The sequence below is a fragment of the Scyliorhinus torazame genome, chromosome 3 (genome assembly GCF_047496885.1).
Source record: "Scyliorhinus torazame isolate Kashiwa2021f chromosome 3, sScyTor2.1, whole genome shotgun sequence".
In the NCBI taxonomy this organism is placed as follows: Eukaryota; Metazoa; Chordata; class Chondrichthyes; order Carcharhiniformes; family Scyliorhinidae; genus Scyliorhinus; species Scyliorhinus torazame.
In genome coordinates, this window is record NC_092709.1 from 126,246,499 (window position 1) to 126,270,726 (window position 24,228).

The 24,228-nt window shown below is 48.6% G+C and overlaps 1 protein-coding gene across 1 annotated transcript in view; it reads right to left on the reverse strand.

The window, feature by feature from the left end:
- Positions 1-24,228, reverse strand: part of LOC140408667 (protein transport protein Sec24D-like) — a 278,487-nt gene that overhangs the window by 51,244 nt on the left and 203,015 nt on the right. The window contains exons 14-18 of the mRNA XM_072496182.1: positions 22,338-22,454; positions 20,383-20,553; positions 18,390-18,486; positions 6,622-6,767; positions 3,005-3,143 (exon numbers count right to left, since the gene is read on the reverse strand). Coding sequence (XP_072352283.1) covers positions 3,005-3,143; positions 6,622-6,767; positions 18,390-18,486; positions 20,383-20,553; positions 22,338-22,454 — 670 coding nt within the window. The remainder of the gene's footprint in view (positions 1-3,004; positions 3,144-6,621; positions 6,768-18,389; positions 18,487-20,382; positions 20,554-22,337; positions 22,455-24,228) is intronic.

The following is a 24,228-nucleotide window of genomic DNA, read 5'->3' on the forward strand; positions in this document are numbered from 1 at the left end:
TCGGACACACATATTCAAGAGAAAACATTCCCTGCCCAGTTAACCGAAAGAAACAAAAAGCAAAGAAAAGCCCCACATCGAAAATTCACATCTCCATCCCCCACCAGTACAAATGCAAACTTTAACTTACAAAAATACGTGGCAGCTCCAGGATCGATACAGAAAGCATTACAAATATAGTGCAAAAACAAAAACATTTTTAACGTGAACACTGCAGCAAAGTTCAAACACCTCAATCTCCTGCCTGCCCTTTCCTTCTAGCGAAGTCCATCGCTTCCTTGGTCGACTCAAAATAGAAGCGTTGCTCCTCATAGGTGACACAAAGACGGGCCGGATGCAGCAGTCCAAACTTCACCTTCTTCTTGAAAAGGGTTGATTTTACCTGGTTGAATCCCGCTCTTCTCCTGGCTACGTCCGCGCTCAGGTCTTGGTAGAACAGCAGGATGCTGTTCTCCCACTTACAGCTCAGTGTCTCCTTGGCCCACCGTAGAATACGCTCCTTATCCAGGTACCTGTGCAATCTCACCACCATTGTGGGCAGCACGGTAGCATTATGTGGGCAGCACGGTAGCATTGTGGATAGCACAATTGCTTCACAGCTCCAGGGTTCCAGGTTCGATTCCGGCTTGGGTCACTGTCTGTGCAGAGTCTGCACATCCTCCCCGTGTCTGCATGGGTTTCCTCCGGGTGCTCCGGTTTCCTCCCACAGTCCAAAGATGTGCAGGTTAGGTGGATTGGCCATGATAAATTGCCCTTAGTGTCCAAAATTGCCCTTAAGTGTTGGGTAGGGTTACTGATTTATGGGGATATGATGGAGGTGTTGACCTTGGGTAGGGTGCTCTTTCCAAGAGCCGGTGCCGACTCGATGGGCCGAATGGACTCCTTCTGCACTGTAAATTCTATGATTCTATGATTCATTGCCCTCGGGGGGGGGGTCACCTACACGCGGTTTCTTCACTAGTGCTAGTGGCCCTGTCCACCTCCAGGGGTCGGGTGAACGTCCCATCCCCCATTAGCTTCTCGAGCATACCTGTTATTTATGCCCCTGCATCTGCTCCTTCGGACCCCTCTGGGAGACCAACGATCCTCAAGTTCTGCCAGCGGGACCTATTCTCTAGATCTTCCACCTCCTCCTGGAGCCTTTTCTGCTAGTCTCTCAGCATCCCAACCCCCACCTCCATTGCTGTTTGGTGTTCCTCATGCTCGGTCAGTGCCTCCTCCACTTTCTGGATCGCCCGATCTTGAGCATCCAATCTCTGTTTGAGCCAAGCAATCGATTCCCTAATCGGGTCCAAGCATTCCTGTTTCTGCTTGGCGAAGCCCTCTTGGATAAACTTCATCAACTTCTCCATCGACCGCTGGGTCGTCAAGCCAGAACTCCGCTCGTCCGCCATGCTTTTTCCCGCTGCAGCTTCAACCCAGGCTTTCTCTGTTTGCCTATTTCTTCCTTTGTGAGCACTCCTGGTCCACCTATCCATGCACTGGTGTGGGACTCCTCCTTACAGTCACGTCCACTATCAATTTTCCAAGTAGAATCCGAGAAAAAAATCGGGGAAAAGGTCCAAAGGTCCGCCTGAGGGGGAGCCACCAAATGTGCGACCTACTCCTTCATGGCCGCCACCGGAAGTCGTATAGGGGTCTGATAACACATATGGAGAACCATCTGGGATGAGGTGGAAAGTGCCCAATTTAAGTAAGAAAGAGAGTACAGAGGGTGGGAGTGGGAGGTGATTGTTTGGGGGTGGGGGCAAGTTAGCACTGGAACAAATTGGTTTCGCCTTTGAACTAATATTAAAATTATGGCTTGTGATTCCATTATTGCTGCCTAATACAACCAAGTTAGAAATATAATCTGAAATGGACAAATATAGTATTCACAAAGAACATGCTGATGTAATGTACCTTTTTGAGATCATGGCGATAGTGCCATAATAACAACCATTTGCAAAGAAAACACTGCTTTGACTGCCCGTGACATGTGATATCAATATGATTCAAATTCTATCTGGATTAATCATTGGGAAATTAGTTATTTATATTTATTAGGCACAAATTTTACACTGTGAACTAAAAAGAGTTTTCTTTTTGCAGGTAGATAAAATCAGGTCAGCTAATTCAAGACTAACTTATTGGAGTTACAATTCATAAACACAAACATTAGAACTTTAACAGTCCTTCATAATGTCGGCTGAGGCACTTTTAAAGTGTTCCCAAGCTGATAATGTACTTTGCGTATTTATAGCAGCAGAACAAAGCTCCGTCAAGCAGGCGCATTCCAGTGCTATTAAACGAGTGCAGATCCTGCTCCAAGATTTGGAGAGCTTTGATACACAGTAAAACTTCACTGCTGTAAAGCATTTTAAAGTTTGTTGATCTAACAAATCAAACCACGTTAAAATAAGAACTGTTAATTATCAAACAATTAAGTTTTACATGACTGTCTTCATCAAATGAAGTATCCAATTTATTTGTAATAAAGATTATTGTTGATTTTTTAAAGTGAATTCTTAAATAAAATATTCATGACGGTAGAAATTCATTGGATGTATGTGGCAAGTCAGGACCAATATTACTACCTGTATACCCAAACATTAACTCAGTAGAGGGAACATGTCATGTGCATCGGATGGGATACACTGCACTATCAGAGGAATTATAAATGCTGCTGTGGGCTCCATGATACTGCATGCTAGAACATGTGGTGGGTAAATTCAACCAGTGGCCAAAACAGGCAGCAAGCCAGTGAGCATTTGCTATGCGTACTAGTCCATGTCAGGCTGAGGCCGAAGCCAAATTCTCTTATTACAAACAGATCAATTACGTGGAAGGAGGAAAAATTTTCTGGGCAGTCCCATTGCAAGTTCTTGCAGTGTATCCTTAGTTGGTCAACTGAGGCAAGATTGCATAAGTGGGGTGGAGGGAGGGGAAAAACCAAGGGAAGAAAACAGAGGGGAAAGAAAAACATTTCAAATGACAAATTACAGTGGCCATGCAAAAGTTTTACCTGACTTGGCAAATAAATTGATAAGTGCATCTGTCTCACAGCTTTTGTACAAATCAGCATGCTGGGAACTGCAGTTCAGAGCCAGGTTGTGGATGCGCAGGCGCCTGTGACCAGCAACATTAGTATACAGCAAGGCACACTGGAAAACAAATAAAACAAAGCACATGATATATATCCCTTGTGCTGCTGGTTTATAAGGCAAAACATTTAAACTGTTAAGCGAATCACAACTGCTTAGCTACATATGAAAAGTATATTGGATTGATGCAAGAAACATTTAACAATTAAAAAAGACAAACAATGATAAGAAAATTTTAGCATAGTGATACTTGAGAAAGAAATTACTCAATTAACTATTAAGTGAAAATATTGCGAACTTGAATGCCTGATATGGAGTTTCATGTGTGGACCACGCAAACTGGGAACTTAAGCAGACAGTCGGCATAACTTGCAAACCTTTCATCAGTTATGGATACTGTCAGAAATTCTTGCTTCCTACTGTACCTTCAATTCTTGCCATGCACAGCTATGTATGAGGAGCACAAATTTAAACCAGCTAGACTTTAGTAGCTACATCTGCACCCTGAATTGCATTCTTTCCAATAAATCTGGGATAGTTTCCACAGCAATGTTTATGGAATTCATTCCCTATTAGCAGCAAACAATCTATCTCAGCAGTATGAAAGTCCATATATAGTCACCTCTGTCAAAGTTTCCTGTAACATAACTAGTGCAGTGCCATTCACGGTGATCTTCCTTTGACTCTGTTCCATGTGAGCGCTAATTTACTGTCATTTGTTTTGTTTATGAGTTGTTTACAAAATTGCCAATAAGTTTCCTCTTGAACTGGTTGCTAGTTGGGTAAACTAGGAGGTTTCAGTTATGTTAAGAAAGAAATAACTATGAATCTGAAAAAAAAACATGCTCTGAATTTTGTTTTCCTTTTGTTTAGTAAATGCTAAATTTAGCCCAAATCAGAATTTTGCTTCCAATTTTCCATTGTACCGTTTGTCCCGAAGTCTTCAAACCTCCCACACTTCTATTGCTTTAAAGGTTAAGGTGGAAAATGAACATAGTATTAACAAGTTTGATATGTTTCAGTTTATACAGTGGAGATACACGAATACAGAAACTACAGTGTAATTTGGTAGTTTGTTCGCATACTTTTTCTATTCTGTAATACTACTGATATTCTGCTGGAATATGGATAAGTACTTTGCCTTAACTTTTGAAATATTATTTATCATTAAGGTTGTTAATAAGGCTGGTTTAGCACAGGGCTAAATAGCTGGCTTTTAAAGCAGACCAAAGCTGGCTTTTAAAGCAGACCAAGGCAGGCCAGCAGCACGGGTTCAATTCCCGTACCAGCCTCCCCAAACAGGCGCCGGAATGTGGCAACTAGGGGCTTTTCACAGTAACTTCATTTGAAGCCTACTTGTGACAATAAGCATTTTCAGGCAGGTGTCAGCCTTGCCTTAGTGTTAACACTCTCACCTCCAAGTCAGAACAGTGTGGGTTTAAGTCCCACTCCAGGTTCTGTAATCTATGCTGACACTTCAATGGTGACTGCACTTCAAAGGTACTTAATTGGCTGTAAGCACTTTGTGATGTCCTGAAGTAATGAAAAGTGCCAAATAAATGCAAGTACTTTTTAAAAACTTACTTTTGTCTCCTCCTCCAGTCCTTTGGCTCCAAGCCAACCAAACAAGATTGTGAGGAAGGTATTTTCTCCGAAGCTTCTACCACTATTGCTATTTTAGTACTTATTTCCCATTCTTAATGACCCTTGAGTAGTGATCATAAGCCACCTTCCTGGATTGCTGCAGTACATCTCGTGTAGGGACACCAGGGGCGAGATTCTCCGACCCCCCGCCGGGTCGGTGAATCGCCGGGGGCTGGCGTGAATCCCGCCCCCGCCGGTTGCCGAATTCTCCGGCACCGGATATTCGGCGGGGGCGGGAATCGCGCCGCGCCGGTTGGCGGGGCCCCCCCCCGCGATTCTCCGGCCCGGATGGGCCGAAGTCCCACTGCTAGAATGCCTGTCCCGCCGGCGTAGATTAAACCACCTACCTTACCGGCGGGACAAGGCGGCGCGGGTGGGCTCCAGGGTCCTGGGGGGGGGTGGGGGGGAGGGGCGCAGGGCGATCTGGCCCCGGGGGGTGCCTCCACGGTGGCCTGGCCCGCCATCGGGGCCCACCGATCCGCGGGCGGGCCTGTGCCGTGGGGGCACTCTTTTCCTTCCGCCTTCACCACGGTCTCCATCATGGCGGAGACGGAAGAGACTCCCTCCACAGCGCATGTGCGGGGATGCCGTGAGTGGCCGCTAACGCTCCCGCGCATGCGCCGCCCGGAGATGTCATTTCCGTGCCAGCTGGTGGGGCAGCAAAGGCCTTTTCCGCCAGCTGGCAGGGCGGAAATTAGTCCGGCACGGGCCTAGCCCCTTAAGGTTGGGGCTTGGCCCCACAAGATGCGGAGCATTCCGCACCTTTGGGGCAGCGCGATGCCCGGCTGATTTGCGCCGTTTTGGGCGCCGGTCGGCGGACATCGCGCCGATAACGGCGAATTTCGCCCCAGATTTTGACCCAGTAACATTGAAAGGACAACAATATCCTTCCAAGTCAGGATGGCGTGTGACTTGGAGTGGACCTTGCAGGGTGTTGTGTTCCCATGCGTCTGCTGCCCTTGTTCTTCTAGATAGTCGAGACCATGGGTTTGAAAGTCCTGTCAAAGGAGCTTTGGCAATTTGTTGCAGTGCATCTTGTAGATGGTGCATATTGCTGCTGCTGTACATTGGTGGTACCATCGGCAGAACTAGAAGAACCTGACAGCGGGAACAGCCAGAAAATATCAGCTATCATGTAGTTTTTCTCTTGACCTTATGATGTCCCAAAACACATCACAGTCAAATAACTATTTTTGAAGTGTAGGTATATGTGGCAACCAATTTGTATAGGAAGGTGCTGCATATGACAGCAAGATAAATTGTTAATTAAACTGTTATTGGTGATGCTAGTTGAAGGATAATGTTGGCCAGGACTCGGGGATACACTTTCTTTATCACCTCCTACAATTCCATGCCACTGCCTCTTTTTACATTGTATTCCTGGCCGGTATCAACTTTTTACCTAAATGCAACTTAGCAGAGTTGACAGCCATTTTGCAAAATAGTCCCACAGATGTTAACTACTGGAAACTCTTTGTACTTTGTGCTCGGGATCCGTGGAACACATACAGGCCACCAACACTTAAAATAGGGCAACACTATTTTATTAAGTTAGAAACTGTTGAACATACTTTCACTGTGAGTTAACACGATATTAGATTAAACTAAAGACCTATGCCTTGTCCTAACCAGTCTATGCACTCAGCACATGGTGAAGATCTGTGCTGCAGGCTGTGAGCTCTGTCCTACTAGGAGGCTGCATTCCGAATGAGCGGGAACTCTGATGTCCCCTGTCTTTATAGTGCGTGTGCTCTAACTGGTGATTGGCTGCGGTGTTGTGTGTGTTGATTGGTCCTGCTGTGTGTCCATCAGTGTGTGTGTATCTGCACCATGATATACTGGGGTATATTATGATAGAGAGTTCAGGTAATGCAGTTGTGCTGATGCACCATACCTGGATTAAGGCTCCATTCTCTTCATTGAGTTTATCGTCATGTTTGAATTCTACTGTGATCGCCTTATCACAGTCAATGGCAGCCACTTCCACATCTGTTGTGTTGTTCATATACATGGAACCCAAGAAGTCAGTTGCTCTGAAGCCTTGATAAATTAAATAATTTAAAAATAATATACAAAATGTACAGAGCGCAAAAAACATATTAAGAAATAGATGCATGCATCACTGGTTTCCTCATCTGTAGAGGGCAGCAGTTAAACACATTGTAAACATTGGGTATTTAATGTGAGAGATTATAATCCTTTACCATTATAAAAAAACCTGACAAAGAGATATTTTTGTCTTATATCGGTTTCTCATAATGCATCAAAACAGTAGCCTATATGTTCGGTTCCCCGGGAGGTTTGAGCCCATAAAATAAGCTGAAGCCCCCCTGGGAGTCCTCATGCAAGGACCGCATGGGAATGGCCCAGGTAGTTTTAGTTTCTGTTGGGCAATTACCTGTAACTGGAACACTCCGAAACTACGTTTAAATCGAAGACTTTGGATGGTTCCAACTCTCGTCAGAATAATTAGCTAGGAAAAGTTAGAATTAAAACCAATTCCAACTCCTGGGTAACTATATTGTTGCCCATCCTCTCGCCCTCCCCGCCCACACTCCCCCCCCCCCCTACTAGCCACCCACACTCCCACCCCGACTAGCCACCCACACTCCCACCCCCCGACTAGGCCTCCCACATCCCCACCCCCACACTTCCACACGATAAACCTGAATATTCCTAACTTCCACCCGCCCCGACCCGACTAGCCCCCACCCCCCCCCCCCCCCACCCCCATCACATTCTGATCCTCCAACTAGGCCGCCCACACTCCCAACCCCGACTAGGCTGTCCACACCCCAACCCCACCCCGGCTAACCCCCCACAATCCCAACCCCCCCCCCCCCCCCCCGGCTAACCCCCCACAATCCCAACCCCCCCCCCCCCCCCAACTAGGCCGGACACACTCCCAGCCCCCATCTATCCCCCATACACTCCCACCCCCCGGCTAGGTCGCCCACACTCCCCCGCCCCCCCCCCCTCCCCCTCCCCCATCCCCGACTAGGCCGCCCACACTCCCACCCGATAAGCCCCCCACTCTTACCCCCAGCTAGCCCCCCCATACTCCCACCTCCAGGTAGCCCCCCCACACTCCCACCCCCGACAAACCCCCCCACAGTCCCATCCCCAACTAACCCCACCCATACTAGCCTACCCTCCACTCCCACCCCCGACTAACACCCCCCACACTCGCGCCACCCGACAAGCCCGCCCCCCCAAACTTCCAACCCTCAATAAGCCCCAGCCCACACTCTCACCCCTGATTAGTCCCCCATACCACCCAACTAGCTGCCCCAGTCTCTCCCCCCCCCCCCTCCCCCCCGGCTAGACCCCCCACACTCCCAACCCGGCTAGCCCCCCCACACTCCCATCGCTGTGACTAGCCACCCCCCACACTCCCCTATCCCCCCCAACTAGCCTACCCACTCTGCCAAACCCCGGCTAGTCCGCCCACACTCCCACCCGATAGCCCCTCAGCGCCCCCAATCCCGGCTTGCTCCCCACACACCCACCCTCCGACTAGGCCGCCCACACACCCACCCCCCAATTGGGTTGCCCACACTACCAACCCGACTAGCCCCCCACACTCCCACCCCCCGTCTAGCCCCCCACACCCACCCCCCGGCTAGCCCCCCACACCCACCCCCCCGGCTAGCCCCCCACTCTCCCACCCCCGACTAGGCCGCCCACACATCCACCCCTGACTAGCCCCCCACACTCCCACTCCCCGGCTAGCCCCCTACATCCACCCCCAGGCTAACCCCCCCGCACCCACCCCCCGACTAGGCCGCCCACACTCCCACCCTGACTAGCCCCCACACTCCCACCCCCCCGGCTAGCCCCCACACTCCCCCCCCCCCCCCGGCTACCCCCAACACCCCCCCCCCCCACTCGGCTAGCCACCCACACTCCCACCCCCGACTAGGCCTCCCACATCCCCACCCGCAGACTAGGCCGTCCGCACTCCCACCCCCCGGCTAGCCCCCCTCACTCCCACCCCCGGCTAGTCACCCACACTCCCACCCCCGACTAGGCCGCCCGCACACCCGCTCCCCGACAAGGCCGACCACACTCCTACCCCCCCCGACTAGACCGCCCACATTCCCACCCGCAGACTAGGCCGCCCGCACTACCACTCCTTGACTAGGCCGCCCACACTCTTAACCCCCCGACTAGGCCGCCATACTTCTACCCCCCGACTAGGCCGCCCACACTCCCACGCCCCGACTAGGCCGCCCACACTCCCACGCCCCGACTAGGCCGCCCACACTCCCACGCCCCGACTAGGCCGCCCACACTCCCACGCCCCGACTAGGCCGCCCACACTCTGACTCCACGACTAGGCCGCCCACACTCCGACTCCGCGACTAGGCCGCCCACACTCCCACCCCCAGCTAGCCCTCCCACACTCCCACCCCCAGCTAGCACCCCACACTCCCACCTCCAGCTAGCCCCCCACACTCCCACCTCCAGCTAGCCCCCCACACTCCCACCCCCAGCCAGCCCCCCACACTCCCACCCCCAGCCAGCCCCACACTCCCACCCCAAGCCAGTCCCCCACACTCCCACCCCCAGCCAGCCCCCCAGACTCCCACCCCCAGCCAGCCCCCCATACTCCCACCCCCAGCCAGCCCCCCACACTCCCACCCCCAGCCAGCCCCCCACACTCCCACCCCCAGCTAGCCCCCCACACTCCCACCCCCAGCCAGCCCCCCACACTCCCACCCCCAGCTAGCCCCCCACACTCCCACCCCCAGACAGCCCCCACACTCCCACCCCCAGCTAGCCCCCCACACGCCCACCCCAGCTAGTCCCCACACATGCCCACCCCAGCTAGCCCCCCACACTCCCACCCCAGCTAACCTGTGCACACTCCCAACCCCGGCTAACCTGCCCTACACTACCATTTCTTACGAGCTCTCCCACACTCTGACCACCCCGACTAGCCCCCCCCCCCCCCGACTAGCACCCCCCACACTTCCACCCCCCCCCCCCCCCCGACTAGCCACCGACACCCTCAACCCCTGGCTAGTTCCCCCACATCCCCAATCCCGGCCTGTCCCACCCTCCGATAAGACCGCCACACTCCCAACACCTCCACCCTTGACTAGACCCCACACTCCCACAACTAGAATCCTGCCCTGACAAGCCTCCCCTACATTGCAACATTTGACTAAACATCTTAAATAATAGAAATAACATCACAGAAAGAAAGGATTAGGCCCATTGCACCCGATTCTAGCTCTTCATCAGGCACTGCCTACTTTATAAATATATTAATACATTTCACTGATCTTTCCGGTGTACTGTTATATTTTTCCTTGTCAAATAATTATTCTATCCCTTTTATTGCAGAAAATTGTGTGGTTACAGGCTTTTGTTTTTTTAAAGGCTACTCGCCATGGCCTAAACTTACTAACATGTTTTAGCATCTTAACGACATCCTTTTATAAATATGAAGCGATGTAATGAAACACATTTGTAAGCCATCCAAATATAATCAGGCATATGTGCTGTAAATGAGTGCTGCAAGAATGTGGAATGTTTACGCTTACTGAGGAATTGAGGAACAATGGCACATTTTCAGATGATGATGGAACTATAGACTAGAAATTACTTTTGACACACCATTTGGGGTTAATTGTGGATTACTAAAGGTCTCTGGGAAAATTCCTGCCTTCTCATTAATCCTTTTAATTCGTCATTTCAACAGCATGTGGATGCTGTATGTTATAGCAGACTTGCAAATGGAGCATGGGGCCAATTAGACACACAAGCAAAATTTAATTGGATTCAGCCAAGGATGAAAAAAGACATTTGTTTCTGCCGGAGACAGCAGGCCGAGGGATATTACTGCAACATTTCTCTGAAATAGAGGCCAACCTGAGTGAGAACCCTCACCATTTTATGACTGCGCAGGAAGTTCTCATCCACAAAATGTGGTTAATAAGGGACATTCTGAGCAGGACATTTCTGCGTCACCTCCTTTTCAGCCCTCATTGCCCTCTTAGTTTTTTATCATCTACAATTCTGACAGCTTTGTATTGAGATTTTGAGTCAAGGAAATGTATATGAAATAGAAAGTCGTGAATCCAGAGTCAAGCCCTGGAATGCCCCATTCCACTTCTTCCTACGTTGAAATGGATGGGCAGGCACTCTTTTCCAGGGTGGAGGGGTCAGTCAACAGGGGGCATAGGTTTAAGGTCCGTGGGGCAAAGTTTAGAGGAGATGTGCGAGAATGGGGAGTGCCTGGAACATGTTGCCAGGGGAGGTTGTGGAAACAGATACATTAACGGCGTTCAAAAGGCATCTTGAACAAATACATGAATAGGGTGGGTATAGAGGGTTATGGCACAAGGGAGTGCTGAGGGTTTTGGCAAAGGTTAGTATCATGACCGGTACAGGCTTGGAAACGCCGAAGGGCCTGTTCCTGTGCTGTATTGTTCTTTGGTCTTGGTCTTGAAATAATTCAACAAAAACTTGCATTTATATCGGGCTTCTAATGTTACTGGGTGCTGGTCAGACAAGCTGTAAGACGATTTAGAGACAATGGGCGAGTCAGGAAAGGTGGTGGTGAGGTCGAGCTGGGCATTGTCTGCAAATGTGGGAATATTGACAGATTTTTCAGGTTCATTTGTAAAGGGGGAGCAGGTAGATGAGAAACAGAAGGGAGACGAGGATAGGTCCTTGAGGGATACTAGGTAACCGTGTGGGAGTAGAAAGAGAAACCATTGAAAGTGATTCCTCCACTTAGATGGCACCACTAAAATGCAATACTCCCTCAATACTGCATTGGAGTGACCTTTAGTGACGTTTATCCTCAATGACCAGGAGTGGGACCTAAACCAACAACTTTGTAAGTAAGAGAAAAGAGTACCATCAATTGAGCCATTCAATTACTTTGGAGAGAATAGGGAGGCTGGAAATGGGGGGCAGGATTCACCCATTCGGCAGCAGAGTGCCTACGCCGTCGGAAACGCCATCGCGTTTCACAATCACCTTGGAGGAGAGCTCCGGGGACACCATCGGTGAGGTGTCACGGCTGACACCCGCACCTTGCATCAGCACAGAGACACACACTTCGGTGGGTGACATTAGTGGACAGGCTTCTGGGGCACAATCTGGTCAACACCACATAGGTGCTGATGAGTATCAGGTGGAGGCAGGCACATCCAAAGGAGACAGCAATTGGAGGTCTGCTGGATCCCGGAACACAGCTGGGTCCCAGCCAGGTGCCAGGTCTCTGGACAAGGCTCTCCCAGAGCTGATGCAGATGGCAGGACACAGCCATGGAATTCAGAAAGGGGTGTCAGTGGCATTCCAGCATCTGTAAGGCTGATTGGAAGAGTCCCAAAGGCTACAGGTGCAGGAGATAATGCGGACAAGGTATGGCACCGAGGCCAACACTGCGAGGGTCGTGTCCGCAGTGGAATACCTGGAGCATGACATCTGTGTCTTGAGTGATGGTGTCCAAGGCATGGCTCAGTCTGTGATGACCATGACTGAGGGCCTCAGCCATGATTGAATGGCGGAGCAGACTCGATGGGCCGAGTGGCCTAATTCTGCTCCTAGGTATTATGGTCTTATGTCCCAGACATGTCCAAGATGCTGGTAGATATTGCCAGAGTACTGCAGAGCATTGCCCAATCACTGAGAACCATCACCGAGGGCATTGACACGATGGTGCAGACAATGGGGAGCCTCCAGGACTGGCAGCGCCAGATGACTCAGAGGCCTCTGGAGCTCACTCCAGCTGTCCCTCTGTCCCATGGAGCCCCCAGGGCCGTACAAGCACTGTCAGGAGGAGGAAGTGTTGGAGGCCAACCTGAGGCCTGCCACCAAGGAGACCGCAGAGGTTCTTCAAAATCCACCCCTCCTGTGCATCTCAAGGGCAGAACAGGGTGGCACGGCAATGACATTTGCCACGCCACCCCGGCACCAGGCCCTCCAGAAGGCATCCGCCAAGGGCATGAAAAGTTCCCAGAGCGCAGAAAGTAGCAGGCTGCCTCCACCTCTGATGTGCGTCCTAGACGTAGCACTAGATGAGGGTAGATCAAGAAGAGTGAGGAGCACTGAATGGGCTGGTGAAGTCTCTATCTGTAGCTAGAGGAATGGAAATTTGTCACAGTAAAATGTTCACTATTAAAATGTCACACCTCATACATGTGAAGCCTCTGCCTCATTAATCTTCACAGTGGGCTTGCCCGCACCCCCTGTTGCCCTCTGCTCGCCCCATCCCCCGTCTCCCGGGCACAGAGGTCCATGGTCATAAGCTCCCGATGCAGACCCTGTTCAGAGAATGGGTGTGAGCGCGCTGTCAGCAGAAAGACAGGCGTCAGTCAGATTTTGGCATAAACTGAGGAACACCAGAGCTACTCGCACAGCGGATTATCTTCACTCTCCTGTCTTGTTTTGTGACCCACTGACAGTGTCAACACAGATCCCTCACCTAGAGTGATGTTACAGCGTGGTTGGAGAGGGAGCGGTGTTAAGTGGGAGAGGACGGAAGTTGGGAGATTGGGAGGTTGGGGGGTGGGAAGAAATGGAGGGGTTGAGTTAATGGATACAGCCTCATCCTCGGAGAATCTGGAGATGATGATGGCCTCCCTGGTCCTCCTCGCATGTCAGACCCTCGCCGTAAGCAGTCCTCCATCCTCAGCCACCTCCTTGGGCTTGTCCTCCGGCCTCTCCTTGTCTGCCTCCTCCTTAGATGAGGATGCATGTCCCCGTGCCTCCTCCCCTCAAGTATGTGCTGTGCCAGATTGTGGAAGGCACAACGTACCACCACAAAGCAGGAAATCCTCTGGGGGGTGTTCTGCAGAGAGGTCAAGGCGTCGTAATCACATCTTCAACAGCCCAAAGCACCGTTCAACGACAGCACAGGTGGCACCGTGGGCCTCATTGCATCTGGTCTCTGCCTCGTTCTCAGGCCTCCACAATGGCGTCAGCACCAGGACCTCAAGTGGGTATCCCTTGTCATCCTGTGATCTTAGGGTGGTCTTTGAAGACACCAGGGATCTCAGAGTGCCCCAGGGTGTAGCTGTTATGCAAGCACCTGGGACCAGGCACACAGGTGCATGTTTCTGAGATGGTGGTCACACACAATCTGAACATTCGGTGGAACCCTGTGTGTTAATTTAGGACACTCCCTGATGCCCTGCTGCTCATAGGGCGACATCTGTGTCATCGATCGCCCCCTGGACCGGGGCATCCCGACGATGGTACAAAAACCTGCCGCCTGGGCATCTTGGTGGGCCTGGTCCAGTTTGAAGTTGATACAGTTGGATGCCCAGGCATTCAGAGCATCCGTCACTACGTGGGTGCACCTGTGGGTGGAAGATTGGGATATGCCACTCAGGTCCCTGCTCGAGCCGTAAAGTGATCCAATGGCATAGAGGTTGAGGGCTGTGGTGAAGTTCCCGGCCACTGGGAACAGCTGCCCTCGACCTCCTCCATGGGGTTCCATGTCTGCAAGGACATGTAACGGGTGTCACACAGGTGTCCGTAGACTCACGGAATGACCAACAACGCCTGTACACCTTGGGCCGTTCCTGGCCTCCCCTTCTAGCTCACTCCTCAAGCTGATGGTTGGATTGTCAGGGTTTGCAGCGGCCCGATGCACGTGGGGTGCCACGTACAGCCTGCATTATCGCTGCTGCCTTCTACAGCATCTGCCTGCCTCGGCTGCCACATGCACAATGAGGGCAGCCTCTGTGGGATCCACACCCATCGGTGCATTACCTGTGGCGTCACTGCCAGTGACACCACATGAATCATAGAATTTACAGTGCAGAAGGAGGCCATTCGGCCCATCGAGTCTACACCAGCTCTTTGAAAGAACACCCTACCCAAGCCCACACCTCCACCCTATCCCCAGAACCCAGCAACCCCACTCAATACTAAGGGCAATTTAGCATGGCCAATCCACCTAACCTGCATATCTTTGGACTGTGGGAGGAAACCGGAGCACCCGGAGGAAACCCACGCACACACGGGGAGAACGTGCAGACTCCGCACAGACAGTGACCCAAGCCAGGAATCGAACCTGGGACCCTGGAGCTGTGAAGCAATTGTGCTAACCGTGCTGCCCCAAGCTGCGTGCAAAGTACACTGTTTGGGATGCCTCCTGATGACTGCCAAAGTCCTTTCCACCACACTCACTGACACCTTCTAAATCTGCTTGCCGCTTTGCTTGCCGTTTAGTTGCCTCTTTTACTGGCTGTTTGGCTCAGGGAGTGGGGCAGGGAGCCGAGAGATAAGGGGGCAGCCAGAGGGTCGACACGTGGCAGCCAGTAGTAGTGGTGGTCGGGAAGGGGCGGTGAGCAGTGCAGCGAGCGGCAGCAAGTGGGTGGCAAAACGTCAGCAACTTTCTGTTCCAGTGTGCTGACAGAAAATACAGTACAATTTGACAATGATGACCTCTAGTCACTGAATCTTGATAAGACGTCTTTTTACGTCTGTTTGAACAAAATCTTAAGAACCTTTACGAAATTACAGTGGTCTCCTCAGCTCCAGTGAAAACTGTCCAGATAATGGACATGATTCCACCATTTCCTGTTTTTATTTCTGATACTGCAATCAGGAAGAAAAACAAAAAATGCTTGAAGCTATTAAACGTAATGGCACAGATTCTGCTGTAAAAACAATGGTTAAAGAGCAAATGGACTGCAAATTCTGATGATCTCACATAAACACAAAAATCAAGAGGCTGCTGTCCAAGTTAATCGACTCCTCCAGAAACATTGCTGCACCAGTATCTCACTCAGTCTCAGCATTCAAATACATTTGGGATGTGAAGTTGCGTAGACTCACCAGAAAAGTTCAGGTTTTGAGTCTGGACGACTCTTTGTCAAAGCTAGAGAGGACGGCTCTCTCAAGCTTTGACAAATAGTCACCCAAACTCGAAACGTTAGCTACCCTTTCTCTCCACAGATGCTGTCTAACCTGCTGAGATTGTTCAGTATTTTCTGTTTTTGTTTCAGATTCCAGCATCCGCAGTAATTTGCTTTTATTTTAGAAAAGTTCAGGGTCTGTTCAACTTCAGTAAATTTTTAATGGTGTGATAAGTTATAACTGCTGCCAAAAAACATTTTTGACCAGAAACTTAACTTTTCTAAATGCAGAGCCTCATTACTTCAGATTTTAATTCATGAAATTTTAAAACATTTTCTTTTTGCCTTCTTTGTCTCTGTCTCTTAATCCTGTGTTTCTTTCCCTTGGTATTTTGCTTTCTCTACTTGATTCATGTTAAATTAAATGTTCTAATTTAAACTTCCTGGTTCAGACTCTGCATGCCTTGAAAGGTTTCTTTAATCTGTTCTGATACACAGCTGCTGGCCCTGTTCACACAGGTCCTAGATTTCCTGGAGTGGGCACTGCACTGAAATAGATTTCTAATCATTGCAGGTTCCAGTGCAAAAGCTTCTGTGGGCAAATGTATCCGCGGAAGCATCCGCGGGACTGACATGTCTGAGACATGTCACATGTACCCAAGAGAACCCACTTGAGAATATTTTGTTTATTAAACGGTCAACAGTAACAAAGACTTGAAAATCAACTACGTAACATTCCACATATCACACTAACCATTAAACAAAAAGGAAACATCACCGTTCCATATTGGTACCAATACAAAGCTAGATCAGCTCATTTTCACAAAAAAGAACAAACACACTGTATCACCCCTGGCAAATTACTCAACAGAAACAGAGGATAAGTCTGAGAGTGTGTTATCATGGAACGGTGACATTCACTTTTTGTTTAATGGTTAGTGTCTAATGTGGAACGTTACATAGTTGATTTTCAAATTAAACTGCAGCTGCCTCAGTCAGATCTGATTTTGGCAATTGATATGCCTAAAACACATGTGTACACTTCAGACCAAGTAGAAGTAGGTCAAAGGCTGCTGGAGTTATTTGGTGAGGTAGGGTACCATTTTGGACATGGCCCTGGGACACCATTGGGAGAGGCAAGGTGCCCGTTCAGGAGTGGCAAGGTGCCCTCTGCGATTGTTAAAAGTAGACATGAATGTGTGTATAAAGTGCACAAAGTCATTGGAACTGCCAAGAAAGTTATAAAGATAGCTGTTAAAATATCTATCAAGATAACAGTCAAGTTAGCCATCAGGTTGCAAGACATTTGAGTCTCCTGCCCTGTAAATTTAAAAAGAGAAGCTTGCAGGTTAAAAAAATAATCTGTGCTTGCTATTTCACTCTGTTGAATAAGTCTGAGGATTATCATTACGGGATTAGTGTTGCATGGCTGATGTAACAACCTTTCATTATCAGAAAGGTTAGAGATGTTAGTTCATAGTTTGATTGATAGCTCCAAGTGGTTATAAACTCTTCAAAGTGGGACTTTGAACAGTGGGTCCAAAAATATAGATGCTTAAATATACTGAATTTTATAAAATCAACGAGTGTGTGGGGTTTGAATGAATTCATCAATAGACACTTAAGATCTATGGGCAAGATTTAACCGGAAAACATGTCCAGTTTTGACATGGTGTTTCTCGGCGGCTGCAGTACGGAGAAACATCCCACTATTCAATGACGCTGCTGTTTTTTTGACCTCAGGGATTTTCGTCCTGCTGAGGCTGCGCTTAAGAGTTATTTCTGGTTGCCAAGCTCCTTCCGCTCCCCCCCCCGAACCTTGGGGAGGCCCTGGGAACACGCCCGCTCCTCCGCCGCTCCACCTGGTGAGGCCCCCTGGGTCCGATCACTGGCAGAACCAACTTGGCATCCGGGTACTCTGGCACTGCCACACCAGGGCAATTCCTGTGCCAGCCTGGCAGTGCTACCCGGGAACCAAAGAATGCCATGGGGAGTAGAAACCAGTGTTAAACGGCACGCTGGCGAGGTCTCGCAGGCATGGCCTCTAGGTCCTGGGCGCAGGGAGAATCCTGCGAACGTATATTTAAATGTGCCTAATGCCGCTTTTAAATTTGCTGATCTGGATCATGCCCAATGAGGGCAAGATCAAGATCACGACGTCTCGGGAGACTCCGTTAAATCTTGCGAGGCATTTCGAGCATCCCAAATCTCGCGAGTGGCCTCGTCCGTACAGTAAGTCGGGCGCAATGAGGTTGTTAAATCATACCTTATATTTAATCACAGCATGGGTCCTGAGGTCTGCCTAGATACCAAGTGAGTTTGGCATGGTTGATGCAAGGGCAAAGGATGGTGGGCATGGGCTGGCATGAAATAGCACTAAGGGTTGTAATGGACCATGGGTGTGTGGGGGCATGTTAACATGGAGGATATAAGGGGTCATGGGGGGGGGGGGGAGGAGTATGAGATAATATGGGGAGTGTGTGGGGGGTGATGGTGTGTGAGGGGGGAGGATTGATCTTTGTTTCATTGTTTATTTTCATAGTCCCAAAGTGTTGGTGCATCAAGGCTAACCTTTCACCCAGCTTGCCTCAGCATCCAGCATTCCGGGGGTTGCCTGCCATAACTCCCATTTTCACCTGGGCTGAAAATCCAAACTTCCAGGCACTTTTCCTGGACCAGATTTGTGTGGCTGGGAATTGTCTCGAATTTGCACTATCCCCTGCCCAGGACTGAAAATTTAGGCCATAATGTCTAAAATTCTCAATGGGCTCCAGTTTTGTTCAACAGCCTTTAATCTTACTGGAACATATGTGACCATACAATGCCGCCTCACCTGTGTTTGTCCTGACCCTCATGATAGCATCAAATCCTATTGGTTTCTGTACATCCTTTCTTAGGTTGTTCAAGAAAAGTTCAGCATCAGTCTGGATCTACACCAAGAATAATGATGTGAGAAAAAGATTGAGCTGTCCTGTTATCACCAGTTGATGGCACTATAGTTACTAATCACAGTATTCTACAGCAAAAAATATTAAATAGATTGTTGTGAATACACCAATTTATAAATAGAATTTATAAACATGCATCATGTTGTAATATATTAGAAGAGTGTTTTGATTAAATATTATGCTGATTGCTAGATTACCATTGAGGAGTCCACCTCCATCAACATCCCAGAGGTGACCATTGACCAGAAACCTAACTTGACCAGGCACATAAAAATACTATGGCTACAAGAGCTGGCCAGAGGGTGGGAACTCTGTGATAATTAATCACTTCCTGACTCCACAAAGCCTTTCCGCATACACATGTTTGAAGTGCAAGAGAATACCCTCCACATGCCTGGATGAATACAACTCTAATGACACAAAAAAGTCTCAACACTATCCAGGACAAAGCAGCCAGTTTGGCACCTCCTCCACCACCATCACACTGTGGCTGCATTGTACAGAATTTACTGCACTGCAGCAACTTGCCAAGGTTTCTTCAATGGCACCTTTCTAATCCCTACCTCTACTGCCAAAAAGTGCAAGGCAGCAGGTGGATGGGAACACCTATACATGCAAGTAATGCCTCGAAGCCACACACCATCTTAACTATGGGGCGAGATTCTCCGACACCCCGCCGGGTCGGAGAATCGCCGGGGGCTGGCGTGAATCCCGCCCCCACCGGTTGCCGAAGTCTCCGGCACCGGAGATTCGGCGGGGGCGGGAATCGCGCCGCGCAGGTTGGCGGGCCCCCACGCGCGATTCTCCGGCCCGGATGGGCCGAAGTCTCGCCGCTAAAATGCCTGTCCCGCCAGCGTAGATTAAACCACCTACCTTACCGGCGGGACAAGGCGGCGCGGGCGGGCTCCGGGGTCCTGGGGGGGGCGTGGGGCGATCTGGCCCCGGGGGGTGCCCCCACGGTGGCCTGGCCTGCGATCGGGGCCCACCGATCTGTGGGCGGACCTGTGCCGTGGGGGCACTCTTTCCCTTCCGCCTCCGCCACGGTCTCCACCATGGCGGAGGCAGAAGAGACTCCCTCCACTGCGCATGTGTGGGAATGCTGTCAGCGGCCGCTGACACTCCCGCGCATGCGCCGCCCGGAGATGTCATTTCCGTGCCAGCTGGCGGGGCACCAAAGGCCTTTTCCGCCAGCTGGCGGGGCGGAAATTAGTCCGGCGCGGGCCTAGCCCCTTAAGGTTGGGGCTCGGCCCCCAAAGATGCGGAGCATTCCGCACCTTTGGGGCGGCGCGATGCCCGACTGATTTGCGCCGTTTTGGGCGCCAGTCGGCGGGCATCTTGCCGTTTCCGGAGAATTTCGCCCAAGAACTATGTTATTGCTAATTTTTTGCTGGGGTCAAAATCCTGGAATTTTCTCCCAGCAATTCAGCGGGTACACCATCCGGTCTGCAGAAGCTCAAAAAGGTGGCTCATCACTCAATTAGGGAAGTGCCTTGTTAACAATGCTCACACCCATGCTCACATGAAATCTACTAGAGAGTAATGAGCAGGTTTCTGCTCAACTCTAAAATTAGGAGGCATTTGTTTTATCTCCAAATAAGTATACAGACATTCATGCATTTGTTTATTTTCTGCAAAGATTTTTACAAGTATGTGAGCTTGGAGAAATTTCCCTGCAAAATCTGCAAGGATATTACTAACAAACTTCAATACTGTGTCTTATTTAACACTTGTATCATCTTAAATTCTACACCCATCAGCAACTTATATCTATCTTGTTCATGTACACTTGCTGTTGGAACAAGACTTGATGAATGAGGTGAATGGGAACTCTGAACAGCCAAGCATGTTAGAAATCAAGAACATCAAGCAAACTGTTACCTGAAAATTATTGTACTTGTACAAACTGCCACCAGTAGACATTGGCACGATCCCCATGGTTGTTACATCCACGTACTGGTTTGGAAACAGGAACACGTCCACACAGCAGCTATTGGCTACACAGTCCTTTGCCAGGGTCTCATAGAAATTTGACTGTGGCTGAAAAAGTGTCTGCAGAGATTTAAATCACATTATCCTTTAACGCTAGCAATGTTCTCTTTATTTAAAGGACGGATCTTTTGAATGTCCCTCAACTAAAGCTGCGGATGAATTGTTCAGCCAACATAATTAAACGGTGTAGATAATGGCAAAGGAACATTTCAAAGAGAATTTATTTATGTTTGAAGATTACTCCATCATAAGGCTGTCTTACTGTAGAAGCATTCTTTCTAAAAGCACAACATTTAAAAAGTTTGTTGTCTAAAAAAAGGAATTTGTTATAATTGGATAGGCTGTTCAGTTTTAGTGGTATAACATGCTCCCATAAACAGTCTACATTTATAGATATAGTTTCTTATTCCCTTCAATCTGCATTGGGGCAGCACGGTAGCACAAGTGACTAGCACGGTGGCTTCACAGTGCCAGCGTCCCAGGTTCGATTCCCCGCTGGGTCACTGTTTGTGCGGAGTCTGCACGTTCTCCCCGTGTCTGCGTGGGTTTCCTCCGGGTGCTCCGGTTTCCTCCCACAATCCAAAGACGTGCAGGTTAGGTGGATTGGCCATGATAAATTAATTGGCCATAGTGACCAAAAAGGTCAGGAGGGGTTATTGGGTTACAGAGATAGGGTGGAAGTGAGGGCTTAAGTGGGTTGGTGCAGACGCGATGGGTTGAATGGCCTCCTTCTGCACTGTATATTCCACGTCTATGTTCTATGCATGATAGCATTAACCAGAGTTGTAAAAATGCCCTCTGTGACTGAAATAGGTAGTTGCGTCAGCAGTACTGACTTGTCAGAGGTGGCACCTTTTGGATTAGGTATCAAATAAAGCTCCGTCTGCCCTCTCCAATATATGTAAAAGATTCAAAGCAACTATTTTGTACATGTGCTGGGGAGTTACAAAGAACAAAACAGCACAGGAACAGGCCCTTCGGCCCTCCAAGCCTGTACCGGTCATGATATCAACCTTTGCCCGATATTCTGGCCAATCTTTATACCTCAACAAACATCACAACCAGGGGCTGGTTTAGCACAGTGGGCTAAACAGCTGGCTTGTAATGCAGAACAAGGCCAGCAGCGCAGGCTCAATTCCCGTACCGGCCTCCCCGAACAGATGCCGGAATGTGGCGACTAGGGGCTTTTCACAGTAACTTCATTGAAGCCTACTTGTGACAATAAGCGATTATTATTACAAAACCACTTCAGCTGGTCACTTTGAAAATTAGGTGTTGCCCTTATAGGACAGAGATGAGGAGAAATGTTTCCTCTCAGAGGGTTGTGTAACTTCGGAACTCTCTGCCTCAGAAGGCGCTGGTAAGTGGAGTCACTGAATACTTTTAAGGCAGAGGTAGACAGATTCTTGTTAGGCAAGAGAATCAAAGGTTAATCAGGGATAGATGGGAAAGTGAAACTTAAAACAGAAACAGATCAGTCATGGCCTTATTGAATGGTGGAAGCGGTTTGAGGGCCCAAAAGGCTTACTTCTGATCCTATTTCACATGTTCATATTATGACATTGCTGCTTGTGGGGCCTTGCTGTGCACAATGTGCTGCATTCCAACTACATCAAATCATATTTCATTGGCTGTACGATGCTTGGAAATGCCCTGAGGTTATGAAGAGAAAGTTTTTTTTTCTCTGCTACCTCTAGTATGTTCCTGACAATTTTGTGGAGGAGTAACTAATAGTACAGATTGCCTGATGTTTACTTATCTGGTGTATTAGTAAATTTAAAATGTGAAACTAAATCAGCAGAAACGCAGTGTTCTATCAACACACATTTTCCCAGCTCCTGTACCTTTTCTTTCTCTGTATTCACCAGCTTCCTGTCATCTCTGTTTCTCAGTTTACCTGGTGCTTCAGCTGTCGGCAGGGATGAGTGGAATATAAATAACTTCCCAGAACATTCAGCAGCCTGTTGTAAATAAAAGTACTTGGTACACCTGGCATTGAATTGTCGATTGAAGTGTGTATTACAGAATTTTAATCACAATTTTCTTTGTTCTCCACAACTTTCATTAGATATTCTGCAATAAATAATCCTATTCATCCAAAGGTAAGATGGTTAGTACAATTAACAGCTGAATCTTACAGAAAAGAAACAGCCCATGTTAAATCCATACTTTGCTGATTTCAGCATTACTTATAGGAATGGGGAAAAAACTGTTCTGAGTTGTCACTCCTGTTTGTTATTCAAAGACAGAAAATACTGGAAACAGTCAGTGGGTCAGGCAGCATTCTTGGACGGGAAACAAAGTTGATGTTACAGGCTGATAGCCTTTTGTCTGTAATAGGTTTTACAACTGTAATAGGTTTTAAGCAAGTAGAGAAGTGAGTGGGGGTGGATGGGAAGGAGTATGGTAAAAGATCAAAAGGGAAGGTCTGAGATAGGGTGGAAGACAGGAGAGATTACGTTACAAAAGGGATGACAGTTAATCTCTCCATCTCAGAACATCCCTTATGCTGCTTCACGCTAGTTACGTCACTAACATTTTCCAGATCTGATGGAAGAACATCGAACTAAAAAGCTCTTGCTGCTAATTAGGAACTTTATTCTGCTGAGGCTCCTGAAGATCGGGTTAGTGGGGGCACTGCCAGATTTTGCAGTGAAGGGCGGGATCCCGGCTGCTCACATTAAATTCTGCTCAACGTAATCTGGAAAGGGGAGAAATTGGATAGAAACCAATTTTCTGTAGGAAAGATTCAAATAAATATTTATGGAATATTCATTTTATTATCTTTCACTAAGTTGCACCAAATGAATCATGCACCAAATATCATCTTTATTAACAACATGTTAGGTGTCATAACGTATTTCATCTTCGGCGGATTGTCACCCTCTGGAATAAATTCTTGGTGGATGTGCTTCTTTGAGGAGAATCGGCTAGCTGGGGAGGGAGGAGGCTTTGTGTCACATTTGGGTTGTGGCATTAACTATCTATTTGAATCTACTAAATTCAGTACTTAAATAATTTTCAAAACCACAATCCTATCTCCTCGAGACAATATTTCTACAAATGAATAATCCAATTCTCTTAGCCGATCCTCATAACAATGAGATGTAAGTTCAGGCATAATATTTGTTGCTTTCCTCGGTGCTCTCTCTCAGGCCTGAAGATCAACGCATAATGGGATAAAAAATACATTAATCCTCGAAATGGTGAGATTGCATTCCCAGAAAACTAGAAGCAACAGGAATTAATTGTGCTGATCTCGGAGTCCAGTGTGAGATCCAACTAACTGAGATCAAGGCTTTTTTTAAAATAACTTTGCTTAGATAGGAAGGGTTGATCAGTTCTCAGTTATTTCCTGTGCAGATACTGAATGGTGGAAATCTGGTTTAATATGTTTAAATTGTTCTTATTATTTCCCCACGATTTACATCATATTACAAGAAACCACACAGAAACTGCTCATTTGCCCCGACAGGTCCACACAATGATAATGCTCCAGAAAAACCTCCATCCACAAATACACAAGTCTTATTCTCTCCCTTTCTTACACTTCCTTGAATAATCTCCTTAATTTCGTGCCAGCTCCAAAATGTCTCATCAAAGTGGTCTTGGTCAAATTAACAAACTAGCATCTGGCCGCCTCTTGACAATTCCTTCGCTATCATGCTCAATGGTTGATACCTGCATATGTTATATGAAATGCCAGATGTGTATTTTGAACCAGAGTACAAATCC